This window comes from Gobius niger (assembly GCF_951799975.1).
Source record: "Gobius niger genome assembly, chromosome: 8".
NCBI lineage: Eukaryota > Metazoa > Chordata > Actinopteri > Gobiiformes > Gobiidae > Gobius > Gobius niger.
Window position 1 is genome coordinate 20,631,581 of NC_136859.1, and position 15,941 is coordinate 20,647,521.

General features: G+C 39.7%; 1 protein-coding gene across 1 annotated transcript; it reads left to right on the forward strand.

Annotated features, from left to right (window-relative positions):
* Positions 1–290: 290 nt before the first annotated feature.
* On the forward strand, positions 291–2,879 carry has2 (hyaluronan synthase 2; the record flags this gene model as incomplete). Its single annotated transcript, XM_079561694.1, has 3 exons — positions 291–917; positions 1,608–1,709; positions 1,950–2,879. 3 exons carry the CDS (start codon positions 291–293, stop codon positions 2,877–2,879), a joined length of 1,659 nt encoding a protein of 552 aa, XP_079417820.1.
* Between the last annotated feature and the right edge of the window lie 13,062 nt (positions 2,880–15,941).

Below are 15,941 nucleotides of genomic sequence, written 5' to 3' on the forward strand. Positions count from 1 at the left end.
GAAATAAAGGAAGTCTCTGTGTCAATGAGTCGAATGGTGACAAGAATCTGCATTTCCGTGTTTAGTTTAGAGTCCCAAATTATTCTCATATGCAACAAATAAAAGCTGTGATGTGCAATCGAGCAATCAATATTGTCAGTAAGTTACACATAACATTGCAATTTTTTTTTTTTTTTCCAGTGCTGGTTTACAAGGAGACAGTTCCAAAAAACATAAAATGGCTTTGCATGTTTATTTGCTTCGCCTCTTCAAACTATAGCCTGACTGATTTCCCTCTCCTTCCCTTGCAGATGAATTGCCAAAGAGCGCTCACGTATCTGCGGGTATTTGGCACCACACTGTTCGGCGTGTCCCTCCTCGTGGGCATCTCCACCGCTTACATTATGGGTTACCAGTTCTTCACCACAGCCCACAATTACTTATCCTTTGGCTTGTACGGCGCCATCTTGGTTGTTCACCTCATTATCCAGAGCCTGTTTGCACTGTTGGAGCACAGAAACATGAGGAGATCCTTGGAGACGCCGATCAAACTCAACAAATCATTAGCCCTGTGCATCGCTGCCTATCAAGAAGATCCCAACTATCTCCGGAAGTGCCTTGTGTCGGTGAAGCGGCTGACGTACCCTGGGATCAAAGTGATCATGGTCATTGATGGGAACAATGACGACGACTTGTACATGATGGAGATATTCAAGGAGGTGATGGGCTGGGACAAAGCGACCACATACATATGGAAGAGTAATTTCCACGCCAAAGGACCAGGCGAGACAGAGGAGAGCTACGTGGAGAGCCAGCGGCAGGTCTCCCGGCTTGTCCTCAGTAGTAAGTGCCTGTGCATCATGCAGAAGTGGGGAGGCAAGAGAGAGGTCATGTACACCCCGTTTAAGGCACTGGGCCGGAGCGTCGACTACGTGCAGGTAAGAACTAACCGACACAGTAACAGATAACAAAACGTGAGGTACTTTTGGCGGTGCTTAGTGATTAATAAACACACTAAATGTCCAAAACGCATTTGAAGGTATCATTTTCATATCTTGTTATTGTCAATGAAATCAACAGTCTACATTCTGAAGTTCAACTGGTTGAGTTCAGATTGGGAAAGAAAGTTGAAATCTGGGTAAGGGTGCTCGTGAAGGGAGGGGGGAGGCTCCGCCAAGTTAAACACGCAGTCCACAAAGACTCTTTTGTGCTGCCTCAGACGGATGGTGGCTGCGTGCATCATGTTGTGAAGTGTGGTGTGAAGAAATGCAGTGGTAGCTCATGTTTTAGTGTAATAACAGGGAACATCACAGACATGAGAGAAGTTTAGGTAAATTTACTGACTCATAACTTTCTTTTGATCTTGTGTAGTCGGTTACTTCAGTGAGAATAAAGACAGCAGCGGTGTTGCTGTTTTCCACCTGTTCTTCGCTGGAGTTTGCCAAAAAACCTTTAGGCCGAGGCTTGTAAAGGCAACACAAATGTGTCGATCCATTTAGGAGTTGCCTCAGGCTCAGGTTTAATCACCTTGAAATTAGAAAATAATGCCTTTTAAGGAAGGTGGCAAGTGCACATGTATTTTACCTTTATTGTATTTTGTCTTATATTCCCCGATGTATGTTCTGCAGGTGTGTGACTCAGACACGATGCTGGACCCAGCCTGTTCAGTGGAGATGGTGAAGGTTTTGGAGGAAGACCCAATGGTGGGGGGTGTCGGAGGAGATGTGCAGGTAAGCATATACTACATTATAACGCCATGGCCTTTGCTCTACTGTAACCCTAGTGTTTACAGATGTGCTCAAGCTTGAACTTAATCTGTGTCCCTGTCTTTAAACAACTCAGGTCTCAGTTGTTTTGAGCATTTGATTGATCAAAAGAGCTGTAATAACATTTCAGTCTTAGGCCTTACTAGAGCTTCACTAACATGTTTTGAAATCACCTCTAAAAAGTTATCCTCATTGTGTCTTTAGATTCTAAACAAGTATGAGTCATGGATCTCCTTTCTGAGCAGTGTGCGATACTGGATGGCCTTCAACATCGAGAGAGCGTGCCAGTCCTACTTCGGCTGTGTGCAGTGCATCAGTGGGCCGCTGGGAATGTACCGAAACTCCCTCCTGCATGAGTTCCTAGAGGCCTGGTACAATCAGACCTTTATGGGATCACACTGTAGTTTTGGAGACGACCGACACCTCACCAACCGAGTGCTCAGTCTGGGATATGCTACAAAATACACAGCGCGCTCCAAGTGTTTGACTGAGACGCCTATCACTTACCTGCGCTGGCTCAACCAGCAGACCAGGTGGAGCAAATCCTACTTCAGAGAGTGGCTATACAATTCCATGTGGTTTCACAAACATCATTTATGGATGACATATGAAGCTGTCATCACAGGCTTCTTTCCTTTCTTTCTCATTGCCACAGCCATCCAGCTTTTCTACCAAGGAAGACTGTGGAATATCTTGTTATTTCTTCTTATTGTGCAAGCAGTGGCTCTGATCAAATCCACATTCGCCAGCTGCCTACGAGGGAACATTGTGATGGTTTTCATGTCCTTTTATTCTGTACTTTATATGTCAAGCCTCTTACCTGCAAAAATGTTTGCAATAGCAACCATCAATAAGTCTGGATGGGGGACTTCTGGGAGGAAAACCATAGTAGTGAACTTTATTGGTTTGATTCCCATATCAGTGTGGTTCACCATCCTTTTCATTGGAATTATTTACACAGTGATCCTACAGACTAAGAAGCCCTTCCCTGATTCAGAGAAATTAGTTCTGGTCATAGGGGCAGTGGTCTATGCCAGTTACTGGGTCATACTCTTGACTTTGTATGCAGTGCTCATAAACAAGTGTGGCAAGAGGAAGAAGGAGACACACTACGACATGGTGTTGGATGTATGACACTTGTCATTAACCACTTTACTTTCTGTCACAACATATAGTTACATGTTTTGTAAAATGCTGCTCTGGAGGCAACATTGGCTGATGCAAGCCAAAATGGGCAAACCAACAACTTGAACTATCATTTTATTGCAGTGGCTGCTATTTTTCAATCATGACCACAACATTATGTTATGTAGGAAAACTAATGTATGGTGTGGGTAGTTCTTTTTTTTTTTTACTATTTAAATAGACTAATAGATTATATTTATTATTACTGACATTTTGACCTGATTACTAACAGTGCTGTTGGCAGCAAGAGCAGTAGGCTTTAAAACGTTATAGCTACCTCTTCCTGTGTCAGTTCACTGGGTTCAGTCCAACATTCATCAAACAAACTGGAATCCGTTTTGCCCATTGAGGTTGTGCTCAGCCAGTGGAGAAATCTTCTTCCACTGCACCATTATGACCTATGTGTCGACCAACAGCTCTGACACATCAACCGTAGACAAGATTCAGTGCTGCCATTTTACACCATAGTATCATTTGAAGACACTGCTGTAACAAATAGGTGTAATTATTTTTATTAACAACATGGTGCTAACAGCTTTTGATTGTCGATGGTGCTATTTGGGCAGTCAAGTGTACACAGCACTAACTGATGGAACACATGAATGTCTCCATTGTGAGATCAATAAGGCTTATCTTAAGTGGAGCATTTAGTTCAACTGTTAAATATGCAAAGGTCTGATAGAATACAGTATTAATCAAACCTTTTTCTTCCATTTCCAAAGACTACCGGTAAATACAGTAAATAATAAAAATGACTCTCATGGTCACACTATACATACTTTTTGAAAAAATGTTAAATTCTCTTCCTTTTTTAGGTTTAAACTAATTATTTATTGTATCTGCCTGCACACTTTGTGCATATAAAATGTGAAAACATATCTATACCAGAACTGAAGTTCACATTCCAAGTAACTGATCTGTACAACCAACTTATGTCCCATAACTCCCTACAATGCATGACTGCAGTATTGTCAAAGCAATGTTTACATAATGACTAATCTCAAAATAATTGGTGTTTGATAGTATAATCTCCACCTGAATGTCTGATCATGTGACCAGATGCAGTTTGGGGATATGCAAAAACTTGCTGCTGTCACTGTTTTACAGTGACCATGGTTTTTTGGGATTTTTTGTTTTGTTTTGTTATTAATGAATGATGAAAATGTATCACTAGGGTGTTATCTTTGTATCTGTAAATCCATCATCGTGATGGACATTTCCAAAAACACTGTGCCTTCCAAAGTGCCACATGGAGAATAAGTCCTTCATTACTACCTTATTTGGGAATGTGAATTGGGCACTGACAGAAGGACCAGGTTTTGGAGAGAAACACATCCCACGTTTGCAGTGCAGCAGGATCAGACATGAGTTTAACTTTGATGCACTTTTGTGTCTGACCTGTTGTGGACATGTTGCTTGACTAAGACATGATTAAATACCTCAGCGGTTGTATTTTGGATTGCATCAAATTGTCAGAATGCCATTACATTCTGAAGGACTTTATAATTTATATTTTAGTGACAGAGAACATTATTATTATTGTGTATGCACACATTCTTATTAAGTCAAAGCTGGATTTTCTGCCTTTTGGGCCCTTTTTGCTGTAGCCAGTGTTATACATATATATTTTATTGCTTTTTACAGACATTATATTCTAATTTTGCTTATCTACCAAAGAGCTTTTATTTTTAATCTTTTTTTTTTTTTTTTTAAGAAAGTGAAAAACATCGAGTCTTTGACCAAACAATGTGAAATTATGAGCTGTGGGTTTTATTTGCAATAACAACAATGAAATGCAATAGGGATAAGTTATTGAGTACAAGAGAGGAGATGAACCTGTGGCTTTTATACTTTTTAGTGTATTTATGTAAGAATTTTTTAAATAGGATTTGTATTTGTAGTCAAATGTACTATTTGAGTACATGTGAAATCATCAGGCACCTGCTGCATCTTTGTACCAAACGTATTACTTCAAACAAAGGAAGAGCGTGCCTTATAGAAAACAGTGATGATGTTGTCGTGTACTTTTGATGGAATGTTTTGATATTGAGACCAATTATTGTTTTTCTGCCAAAAGAACAATGAACAGTGTTATTTTGAAGCACTTTTGTGTTGTGCCAAATAAAAGAGTGAAATGCTTTTTTTAAATTTCTGCTGCAGTTTTGTTTCTTTATTTGAAAGCAGTTTAATGTGTCACCTACTTTTCCATTATGGTGATAACAGGTCAATATGGCGTCATAAACATTCACATACAGAAAACTTCAGATCGTTATTTTACACAGATCTACAGATTCAACTACACTGAGAGAATCAACATGTTGCATTACTATTGACCTCACCTCTACATATATATATATATATATATATATATATATATATATATATATATATATATATATATTTATGATTTAACTGCATCTTGATGTATTTGACAGTTGCAAAGAAGTCAAGGGAACTTCCATCCTTAAAAGTGCTGTTTATAAACACTTTTGTCTGAGGTTACATTTTCAGCTTTGCTGTTTTCAAACCAAACAATATCACACGCCGAGTAAACAGAGGGGAAGTGCATCCCAAAGGTGAGTCAGCACATCTGAACTGCGTTAGAGGCTCCCAGGAGGAGGCTGCTTCACATTTGAATATGAAGCATGTCCAAAGGAAGTAAAGACGAAGAGAAACATGCGTTTGAACATTGCAACTGAATGAATAATGGATGGGTTTATTCATGAAATACAGCTGAGTGAAATCACAATGAAATTAAATGAATTAAATCAAGTGCTCACTCACTAATGGGAAGAAAATAACAGATTTGCGTGTGAGTGTATGTGTGTTTGTGTACAAGATCAAATCCTAGTCTTAACTGTTTGCAGTGAACAAGTTTGCTTGTTGTACCCTACACTGTTCCTGAATGGTGTCCCAACAGAAGGGGCGGGTCCCCTGAGGACAATGGTCCTAAAGTTCATATTCAGTCAAACATTCCAGTCATGATGTTTTTGCTTTTTTTAATTTTTAATTTTTTTTGTTTTTGTCATTAAATCCTTGAAGGTAAATTCAGTGTTTCTTTTATTGCACAAAAGCTCGACCGTCTGCCTGCCTTGGCACCACTCATGGAAAATGTACATGTTGATAAACTTTTGGCATTTTAATACAAAGCCTTTAAACCATCTTTTATTTGATGTTACTTTGTGTTTATAGCCAGCCTTAACCATTTTAATAAACCGGCTTGAACAGAGAAGACTATTGCGGAATTTAATAACCAACGCGAATTGTCGTGTTGAAATTGCATGAGAGTTGCGGGTATAACTTTGGAGAAGACCTCGCTGTCCCTCAGTGCGTCAGCAGTCAAAGTCTGAGGCTGCCAAAAACATTACAACACTGTATCTCCCGGTTACTCTGCAGCTAATGGCTCCCTGTTGTCAAACTGTGTCCAGCTGCTGACTGGGCTGTAGCCTACTTTTCTCTTTTCAACCAGTAGTTTTAGGGTTTTTTACACATGCATGCATACGCTGACTTTTAACCCCATTTTTATCCTTTCCACCTAACTGCCGAACCCATAACTTCAGAGTTTACACAACAAACTATGGTGCTCTTAAGCGACAGACTGTGTAAAATGAGCTCATCCTTGAAGCCTCTGTTATGTTTGCTGCTACGCTTTGATGATGTCATAACTACGCCTCAGAAATTTAGGCACAATTAACGGTAAATAATTGAATGATCTGATCGGATTAATTAATGAATCTGACACATTTCAATGGAGGTCTGCGTAAATGAATCAGATCGCTGTGAACACGAATGTGAAGCATCTGAAATAACTTTCAATTACAGCCCACGTGGAGCCTCGCCGAACTGATGACAGGTGACAGATTGCAGATGATTGTTTGTTTGGCGAACCATGGGGTTATGTAAATGAGAGGAGTGAAATTAGAAGGTGAAATAGTAACACTGCTGGCTTCAGAAGGTGTCATTATCAAGATCACTTTCAGAGTTTGTTTAGCGCACAATAGTTTGGCCTATCACTGAGAATTGGGCGAGTGTGGTGGCACAGGCGTCTTTGGCTCAAATAGAAGTTATCAAATGACAGTTTATTTATCGTTTTCATCACCGAAAAAAATTAAAACTGTTATTACATTGCCTTATTTGAGAAGTATTTATGGCTTTAATGTTCACACCCAATGTACAGCGAGGAAAACAGAAACGGACGAACCAGCTGATCTGTGATATAATAATATATATAATAATATAAACCCAGGTCAAATTTGGCTTGAGTGTAATAAAGCTCGCACTGACCACGTGAGTTTCTTCTCATCATTTCCCCCTAAATGTTAACTAAACAAACATCCCAGTCTAGACCATCTTGAAACAACTTTATCTTGATAATTAGCACTGCAAGGCCCTTTACTCCGTCCCCTATACTGTAAGTTAATAACGTACTTGGACACACTCTGAAAAGCTTTTCCACCACACACTCACCTATCCGGATCACCTTTGACCCCTCGCCCTCCTTCTTTCCCCTTTGTCTGGATCATCAAACGATATAATAGGCCTCAATTCACAGGAGTTAATTGTGTTAAAAACTCCCATGTGTTCACTTAACCTGGGAAACAGCCTTTGCAGACAGTCAATGAACAAAACCTGCTCTCCTATATAAAAAGGACGCAGTATATAGAAATCAGTCATAATTGAAACATGCATTAATGTATAATGTATGTGTGTGTACTTCCTACATGCCCACAGACTGCAGACAGAGGAACTGGTGGGTGCTCTTGGCTGATCCAGACGTCTGTCGCTCAGGGCCAAATGACTGGCCACCCACAGCTCAGCTTTCTCAGCGCTGCACAATGTGAGGGATCCTTTGTTCACTTTGTGACAAATTACACAGAATATTCACCTCCTAAGATATTGATAATAATACTTCTCTCTTCTTCTCTCTCTCTCTCCTCACTCTCTTCTGCCCTCTTTCCCCTCTCTCTCTCCTTCCCTCTCTCTCCTCTCTCTCTCCTGCCCTCTTGCTCCTCTCTCTCTCCTTCCCTCTCTCTCTCCTCTCTCTCTCCTTCCCTCTCTCTCCTTCCCTCTCTCCTTCTCTCTCTCTCTTCTTCCCTCTCTCTCCTCTCTCTCTCCTTCCCTCTCTCTCCTCTCTCTCTCCTACCCTCTTTCTCCTCTCTCTCTTCTTCCCCCCTCTCTTCTCTCTCTCTCCTGCCCTCTCTCTCCTCTCTCTCTCCTTCCCTCTTTCTCCCCTCTCTCTCCTTCCCTCTTTCTCCCCTCTCTCTCCTTCCCTCTTTCTCCCCTCTCTCTCCTCTCTCTCTCCTTCCCTCTCTCTCCTCTCTCTCTCCTACCCTCTTTCTCCTCTCTCTCTCCTTCCCTCTCTCTCCTTCTCTCTCTCTCTCTCTCTCTCTTCTTCCCTCTCTCTCTCCTCTCTCTCTCTCCTGCCCTCTTTCTCCTCTCTCTCTCTCCTTCATACTCTCTCTCCTTCTCTCTCTCTCCTTCCCTTTCTGTCTCCTCTTTCTCTCTCTCTCCTTGTCTCTCTCCATGCCTCTCTCTCTCTCCTAGTTTCTCTGCTTTTATTTGTAATTGTTTAGTAATATATATTGGTAATTGTTGCAAGGTTTAATAAAAGTCATTTTTTTAAATACTTTTTGGTGGGGCGAATTAAGACAAATGTTGTTCAAACCCATTATGTAAGTCAATGTACACTGACATGCTGCTCTATAAGGGAATTGTTATTCATAGCATGTCTGTTCTCCATACTGTATACGTATGTGGTATGATGCACAGTACTTTGATAAGTACATATGTTCCAAACACACTGAGTCACATATTAATCCACTTATGGGTCACCTCTGTTTGGACTCAGATGCCACACCAGTTTTTGAGCAAATGTTTGGGGACAGCAATGTTTTCAATTTATTAAAGCAAATGGTGGGGTTTGTCTTCAGACCGTTTTTTTTTCTACTGATGCATGTTAACAATTAGGTTAACATTCAAAGTAAAACAATACGTGCCAGTGTCATTGATGGAGAGGGTGGAGAGGCTTTAAGTGTTTGGACACTGAAATCCCCACTAGGATAAACAAAACAATTATTGCATATGTTAGAACACAACGGAAAAAGCAGGGAAATCCCATGGATCAATACAGCATGGAGCACGCCATGCACATGACAGCCGACAGTCATCATTCGTTTTGAGGGGGGAAAAACAAGTTGTTATAGTATGCACCGATACTTCGAATACAAATGTCATTGTTCCGTTTTTCTAATCCATCCAATCAAAAAACAAAATAGTAAACAGTGAACATCTCTTCTTAAATGTCCTTAAAATCTGTTTAGTGAGATTCTGTGAAGCAGACATGGGGTCAGACAACCAGGAAAAAGCCCGGAATCCCAGGGTCCTGCATGGATCATTGGGTCTGGTATAGGCAGCAGGGGATATTTATCTTAACGTCCTCTAAATTTCATCAAACTACATTCTCATATGGATAGTTAAACATAGTTACAGAGTGCATGCCAACAATTCTGACCATATTCCTGCATCCCTTTGAGCTAATTTTATGGATTATATAACAGGTCGTAAATTCTACATGTTGTACTGTATACGTGGTGTGTTTAGTCAATGCACTGGTTGCTCCACAGGCTGTTATGAGGCAGCGGGCCGGCTATTGATTTACTGTTACCATGGGAACGGGAGATTTAGGGACCAAGCTCCAGATGTTTGGTGAAGGAGATGGGAACTTCCTGCATCCTAAAGGACTTGAAGGAAGCATTAACCTTGGGCTGTGTGTGTGTTTGTGTGCGTGTGTGAGAGAGAGAGAGAGAGTGAGTGAAGCCCGTTTCAGGAGCTCAAAGGGTTGAAGATGGCGAGCATTGCGTGTGACATCAGAGAAGACCTCGTTCAGACCAGATCCTCCCCGAAGAATTGGATGTCCCAACACTGGGGAGTTGTATTCCTAACACACCCAAATGTCTGCGCACAAGATGACTTTACATTTGTAGTATTTGAACTAACACCCCAATGGTAAGCATCAAATAGGTACAGTATATTACTTTATTAATGCACTGATGCAAAAGAAACAGTGCTCTATCTATCTATCTATCTATCTATCTATCTATCTATCTATCTATCTATCTATCTATCTATCTATCTATCTATCTATCTATCTATCTATCTATCTATCTATCTATCTATCTATCTATCTATCTATCTATCTATCTATCTATCTATCTATCTATCTATCTATCTATCTATCTATCTATCTATCTATCTATCTATCTATCTATCTATCTATCTATCTATCTATCTATCTATCTATCTATCTATCTCTTAGTAGTTCTCACAACTGGTAGATTGGGACTCAAATAGCCCAAGAGTTGATAATTGTTTTTAATCATCCTCATGATCAATGCTTAACTCAACAGAACTTCGAGTGAATATACAACATTATGATGTGTACGGCTTCTCATGATTGCTTGATGGTGAATCTAGCCCGACATCCTGAAGCTAGTTGAAAACCAGTTCACAAGTATTCTGTGTATGCTCTTTGTGATGGTCCTGAGCCAAATAAATGTAGGAGTGCAAAACTGTTAATAACTACATTAAGACAAACAGAAGACTTTAGGCATCAACACCCTAAATGACAAGCACACTCACATTGTTCTCTTCTGTTCCTTTCTTTTCTGCTTGCGTCTAAATTGCTGTGAGAAAATTCTTTTGGACAAATTTCAGCATCTGCAAGATAATATTGCTGCATCAGAACCACAGGGGGAAGTGCACAGTGAAAAATGTGTTCACGCTAACTTTGATGGCCGCACAGCTCCTCTCAAGTATCCTTCAGCCTGCAAAGTCACTTAAAGTGGAATCCCTTGCTTGTGAATGTAGAATTTGAAAACTTTCAACATGATACTAAACCAAGAAAGACAATGGTGTGTCTTTTTGGAGTAGTTCTTAATAGTTTTTGGACTGGAGAATATGGAGGAAGATGTCAATTTTGTTTTGTTTTAGTACAAAATTGCCAGAAGTTGAAAACAAATGCTTGAAACACTTCCCAGATTCGTTTGACATAGTGTCAGTCATTAAGTCACTTTTTAAGTCAAAAGCTCCTGGGAAGATAGCATTGTGCTGTGAGGTTCATCTCAGGGGGGGGACTGCGTTCTGCATAAAAATGTTAGATCGTCCGCCAAGCCTTGAGTGGACTGTTTCATTGTGAAAACAAAGCTTGCACACCGGAGTAACCTGAGGAAACCTACACAGGCACAGGGAGAACATGGCCCCGTACCAGGGATCGAACCCGGGACCTTCTTACTGTGATATTATTGTCCCTATAAATCAGGGGTAGGCAACATCAGGCCCGGGGGCCAAATTCGACCCTCCAGCATATAACCTTTGGCCCCCAAGAGAATTTTGAAGAAACATTTATTCATAAATCAGAGACCAAATACGTGAAAAGGACTCTAAAATGTGGAAAATGCTGTCAATATTTTCACATTTCCCATCAAAACACCTGATTAGATCATATATTTTGTGCATAACTTATATTTGTAGAAAAAAGGGGCTTTACTTTGGGCTACAATAGTGAGTTTCGGCCCTTCGTGTTTTGGCATTGAAGAAAATCGGCCCTCCATGACACAAACTTTCCTACCCCTTCTATAAATCATGTGACATGTACACATATGTGCGAAAATATAAATCAGAAGTGTTTTGATGGCACACAGTGGCTTTGATTGTCTCTTTTGGGAAATAACCAGAGTCATGGAATTGAATAAGGTGAACCAGGAAAAGGTGCAGGTGGTGACTTTCCCAAAAGCTCAGTAACATTTTAAATCCAGTTGACAATAGGCCATCAGAAATCAAGGCACTAAATCTGTTTGGGAAAAGCCCCCTTGTCCGCTCACCTTCACAGCCACAACATGGTCTCACTGTTGTGTAAAACACTGGCTCATTACGGCCATACTTGCCATGTGATACTATTGATAGAGCAAGAAAATATCCATTATGCATTATTATCAGCTTTGCTTTAAATGCTCCATTTGAACAAAACCCCTTTTGGCTGTGCCTAACACACTGAAGCTGGAGGTGTCCTGTTAATCTGTTATTTTACACTAGCACTCAGCCGACCATAGACACAAACAGATTTGCAGCCAGCACAGGTGAGGCTAACACTAACAGCCTCACACTCACAAAACTGAAGTCTCCATTATATTATTGATAAACTGATAAAAAGTGCATAACAATACCCTCTTTTTAGAGTTTCCACTTGCATAAAACACCATGGTAAAATTTCTCAGTTGTGGAATGGCTATTGAAATTGCAGCAAGGGCTTTACTCAAATATTTTTGCACTTGTAAAATTGTATTTACTATATTGACCCGCTCCTATTCATAGTCATTGTCTGTCATCTGCTCACGAGTAACCAATTATCTCTGTGCTCTTTATAGCTCTTAGTACGGGCCACCCCATCCATCCCCCCCACACCATGTTCCTCTTAATATGACTTTTGATACAATACTCCTATCTATAAGAAGGCACACTCAACTATAGCATTCCCTCTGTGTAGTACCACTCCCATATAGGGTATTTGGCATATAGTCATATTGTTAAATTTATGGGAAAAACCGAATCATGCTGACAAATGCTATTCCTAGCAGTTTTCTATACACGCTCATTGACAAAATGAAAACGTAAAATGGAAGAGACAGTTTATGACATAGAACAAAAAGCGTGGCCAAAAACTAAAAGTAGGTCATATAGACTGTAGCTTAGATAGTGCAATAGTCTGTGGTTTGGTGTATACTTTCAAATATTTCTTTCTATGGTCAATTACCCTGTACAATCTTTTTATCATTTTAAGATAGCACAAACCCAAAACATTAAGGATAATAACCAAAGGCAGCGTTCCGTAATGAGATGTTAGAAGTCATCTCAAGGAAAACACATATCATCTGGGAGCTATTTCAAAGTTTGACAAATACCGACAGAAGCCTTTACTGAGAGTCACATGCGGAAAGGTGAGGTAACCAGAGAAGTAGTGGTTGTACATGGGAAAGAGCACCTACATTTATGTGTCTTTGTGCAATTTATGTTTGAGAATACACTATGACATCGTAATTAGCCTGTCATACGTGCGCACTCATTCAGTGGTATTACAATATGGGAAAACACTAGAAGACTCACGGGAAGGAGGTAATGCTTTGGTGCTGCTATGTTGGTGCTGGTCAGTGCATTAAACCTTGAGCAAAATTAACCTATAATGGTCCTTAGTGCCATCAGCTTAGTTATAGTCAACATTTAATTTTTTGCAAGAAAGCTAAAAAAAAATCACGTCACAATGACAATTTCTCTCCACCTTATACCAGGTACAGATCTGGAAAGATAGTCACTCAGAGAACCATGGTTACATACTTAAGTTGGTCTCAAATATTGATTGGTCTGTCAGGTGAGATGCTTTCTTTATTACCAGGACTTACGTTGTTATGTAAGCTTTAGCATGTGATACGGCAAAGGATACAGAGACCATCTCCATTTGTCACACGATGGTACAGGGAAGCTTTATTTTTCCCAAATGAAGTGCCTAAGTGACATTATAATTATAAAGGATCATGTGAACATTTTGTATGAAACTTGGCTACCCCTTCTGGCTCAGCTGCCTCAGGACTTGGTGAACACTCTTTGGACATAATTAGGCACTTAACACTGTGCTGGATTTTGTTTTGTTATGTTCCGTGTTTTACTAAAATGTTTTTTAAGTTATTGTTTGTTTCAGCATCAATTCTAAAATAAAAATCAAATTCAAAATAAATCTCTACTTTATACATCCTGTTACTTGTAAACAAAGATGTGTGATGTTGTTCCTTAATATGTAAATCAGAGCCCTTTCCCATGACAAGTAAAGCAATTGTCCTGGGATAAAAGCTTACTATTAGCAAGACCATAAAATATATATAGATATAGTGTGTTATGAGTGCCGCTGGCCATCTAAACATCCTTGAGGAAAAGGCTCAGGCGAGAGTGTGTGTGAACACCATCAGTCAAACAGCCATGACTCAAGTGTCAGCTCTGCCTTGGGCCCACCCAAAGAGACTGTGGTGATAAACCCCCGTCCCATCTCACTCTGGGTGTGAATGACTGCTAGACCCATCTCTGATTCAGATTCTGCTCTTGTGGATTTTCTATGTCGTATGTGAGTGCGACAAAGTTACTATATGTGTTACAGTTGTTCTATTTCATATACTGTAACAATGACAGTATTTATCTTGTTCCACTTGCTTACTTTTAACAAAAGATAATTGCATTGGCTGTTATTAGCTAAGACACTGGTATTGTCTCAGAGTACTTCTAACAATGGTAAATAACTGCTCTATCTGCAAACCGATCTCAGCCGTAATTAAAAAAAAAAAGAGAAAAGAAAGAAAAATATTTTTGACCAGTGGAAGAACATCTGAATACAAGTTAGTTTGTATAAAAATAAATAACTATCACTGAATATATAACATTGCCATACATTTTCCCTTTTTTTACAAGATGCAGCAGAAGTGAGTTGGGTTTTATAGAGAAGATCTAGAGTACTCCACCCAGTGCACATAGCCAGCCCATTTTAAGTTTTTTTTTTTTTCCTTAACTCTCAGTTTTACACACTAACACACATATAGAGCACACTCACGCACTCCCCAGGTGATACCTCCAGTACGGTCCCTTCGTCTGAGCTCATGCTTCTAGGAAAGGACAGAGCTCAAGGAGAAGCTGTGGGTGGGACAAGAACCCCAACATAAGTGTCCCAGCTGTGCAGTATGGACAGTGCCAGAAGTAATCATGTCTCCTTGTGAATTTACTATTAAAATCGTAATTTGAATACATTGAATACCATCGTAATCAATAGTCATAGCCTACAATAGATATTTAGGCGAAGTGAAAATAAAAGTCTGTGGATTTTAAAGGTCTCTGCTTGACATGACATTAGATCTATAGGCCTATTGGTTCAATTGTGTTGCTTCAAAATAATTGTTATAACTTGAATGACATTTGCTTCAGTGTCTATTCTAAAGGAATATTCTGCATCTGCAAGCCATTTGGGAAGGACTATGTCCACGAAATATCGGCACGCTGTTGTATTAAACTAAAATGCTTTGTAAAACCTTATGATGCAGGTGATACATGATGAGCCTTTAAAACTGTTGCTAACTCTGCACCAGAAACTAGACTAGTTATAAAAAGATCCTTATAAAAGTAGGTTGTGTTCACTCAGTGAAGTGCATTTAGAAGCTGCAATGACTTTATGTGACAGCTGCTGATCCCATAATGAAGGAAATCTTTCTAGTAAACAGTCAAAAGCAGAGAAACGAATTACAATTAAGTTGTGTAAAAAAGGAAATGTTGTCATAAAAAATCATATGGAAAGTCTACATTTGTTATGGGCAAACACCCTTGAAAACAGCCTATGTTTCTGCCTTGGAGTAAACTTGTAGATAGCCAGTGAAGATAAAAAAAGATGCCGTCTTCAGCAAGGTTATAACACCATCACTCCGGTTAAAAGGTTTCACTGTGAGCAAACGCTCGTTCCTCCTCAGTTTGTGAGATGTGTCTCGGGCGGTTGCCATAGCACTACAGACACACCATGCAGCTGTTGTTGCAGAGGTTTGCCAAAATGTTTCACTGAAAATATGCAGATTGTGCCCTCTACTGGGTCTCCGTATAAATACCAAAGTATCTCCAGTTCTTCACATGATGTGAGAGATTGTTTTAAGAAATATTTGCTCATCATTATATTATTGGCACAATACAAACGATTTACTTAACTGCAACAGTTAAGTAAGCAAAAAACAAACAAACAAGAAAAAGTGGCCAAGGAGTCAAGGACCATAGCCTCATTCAAATGTGACCCAAAACTATTGGCCTATGTTTTTCGCGGGGTCTTTGAATATTTCATTCAATGATACAGCAATACTTGATAGAAAATAAAAATGTGAAACAAAATAATCCATCGCCTGCACGTTACAAACATAACACGCTAGCTCCACCCATTTGCTGTGA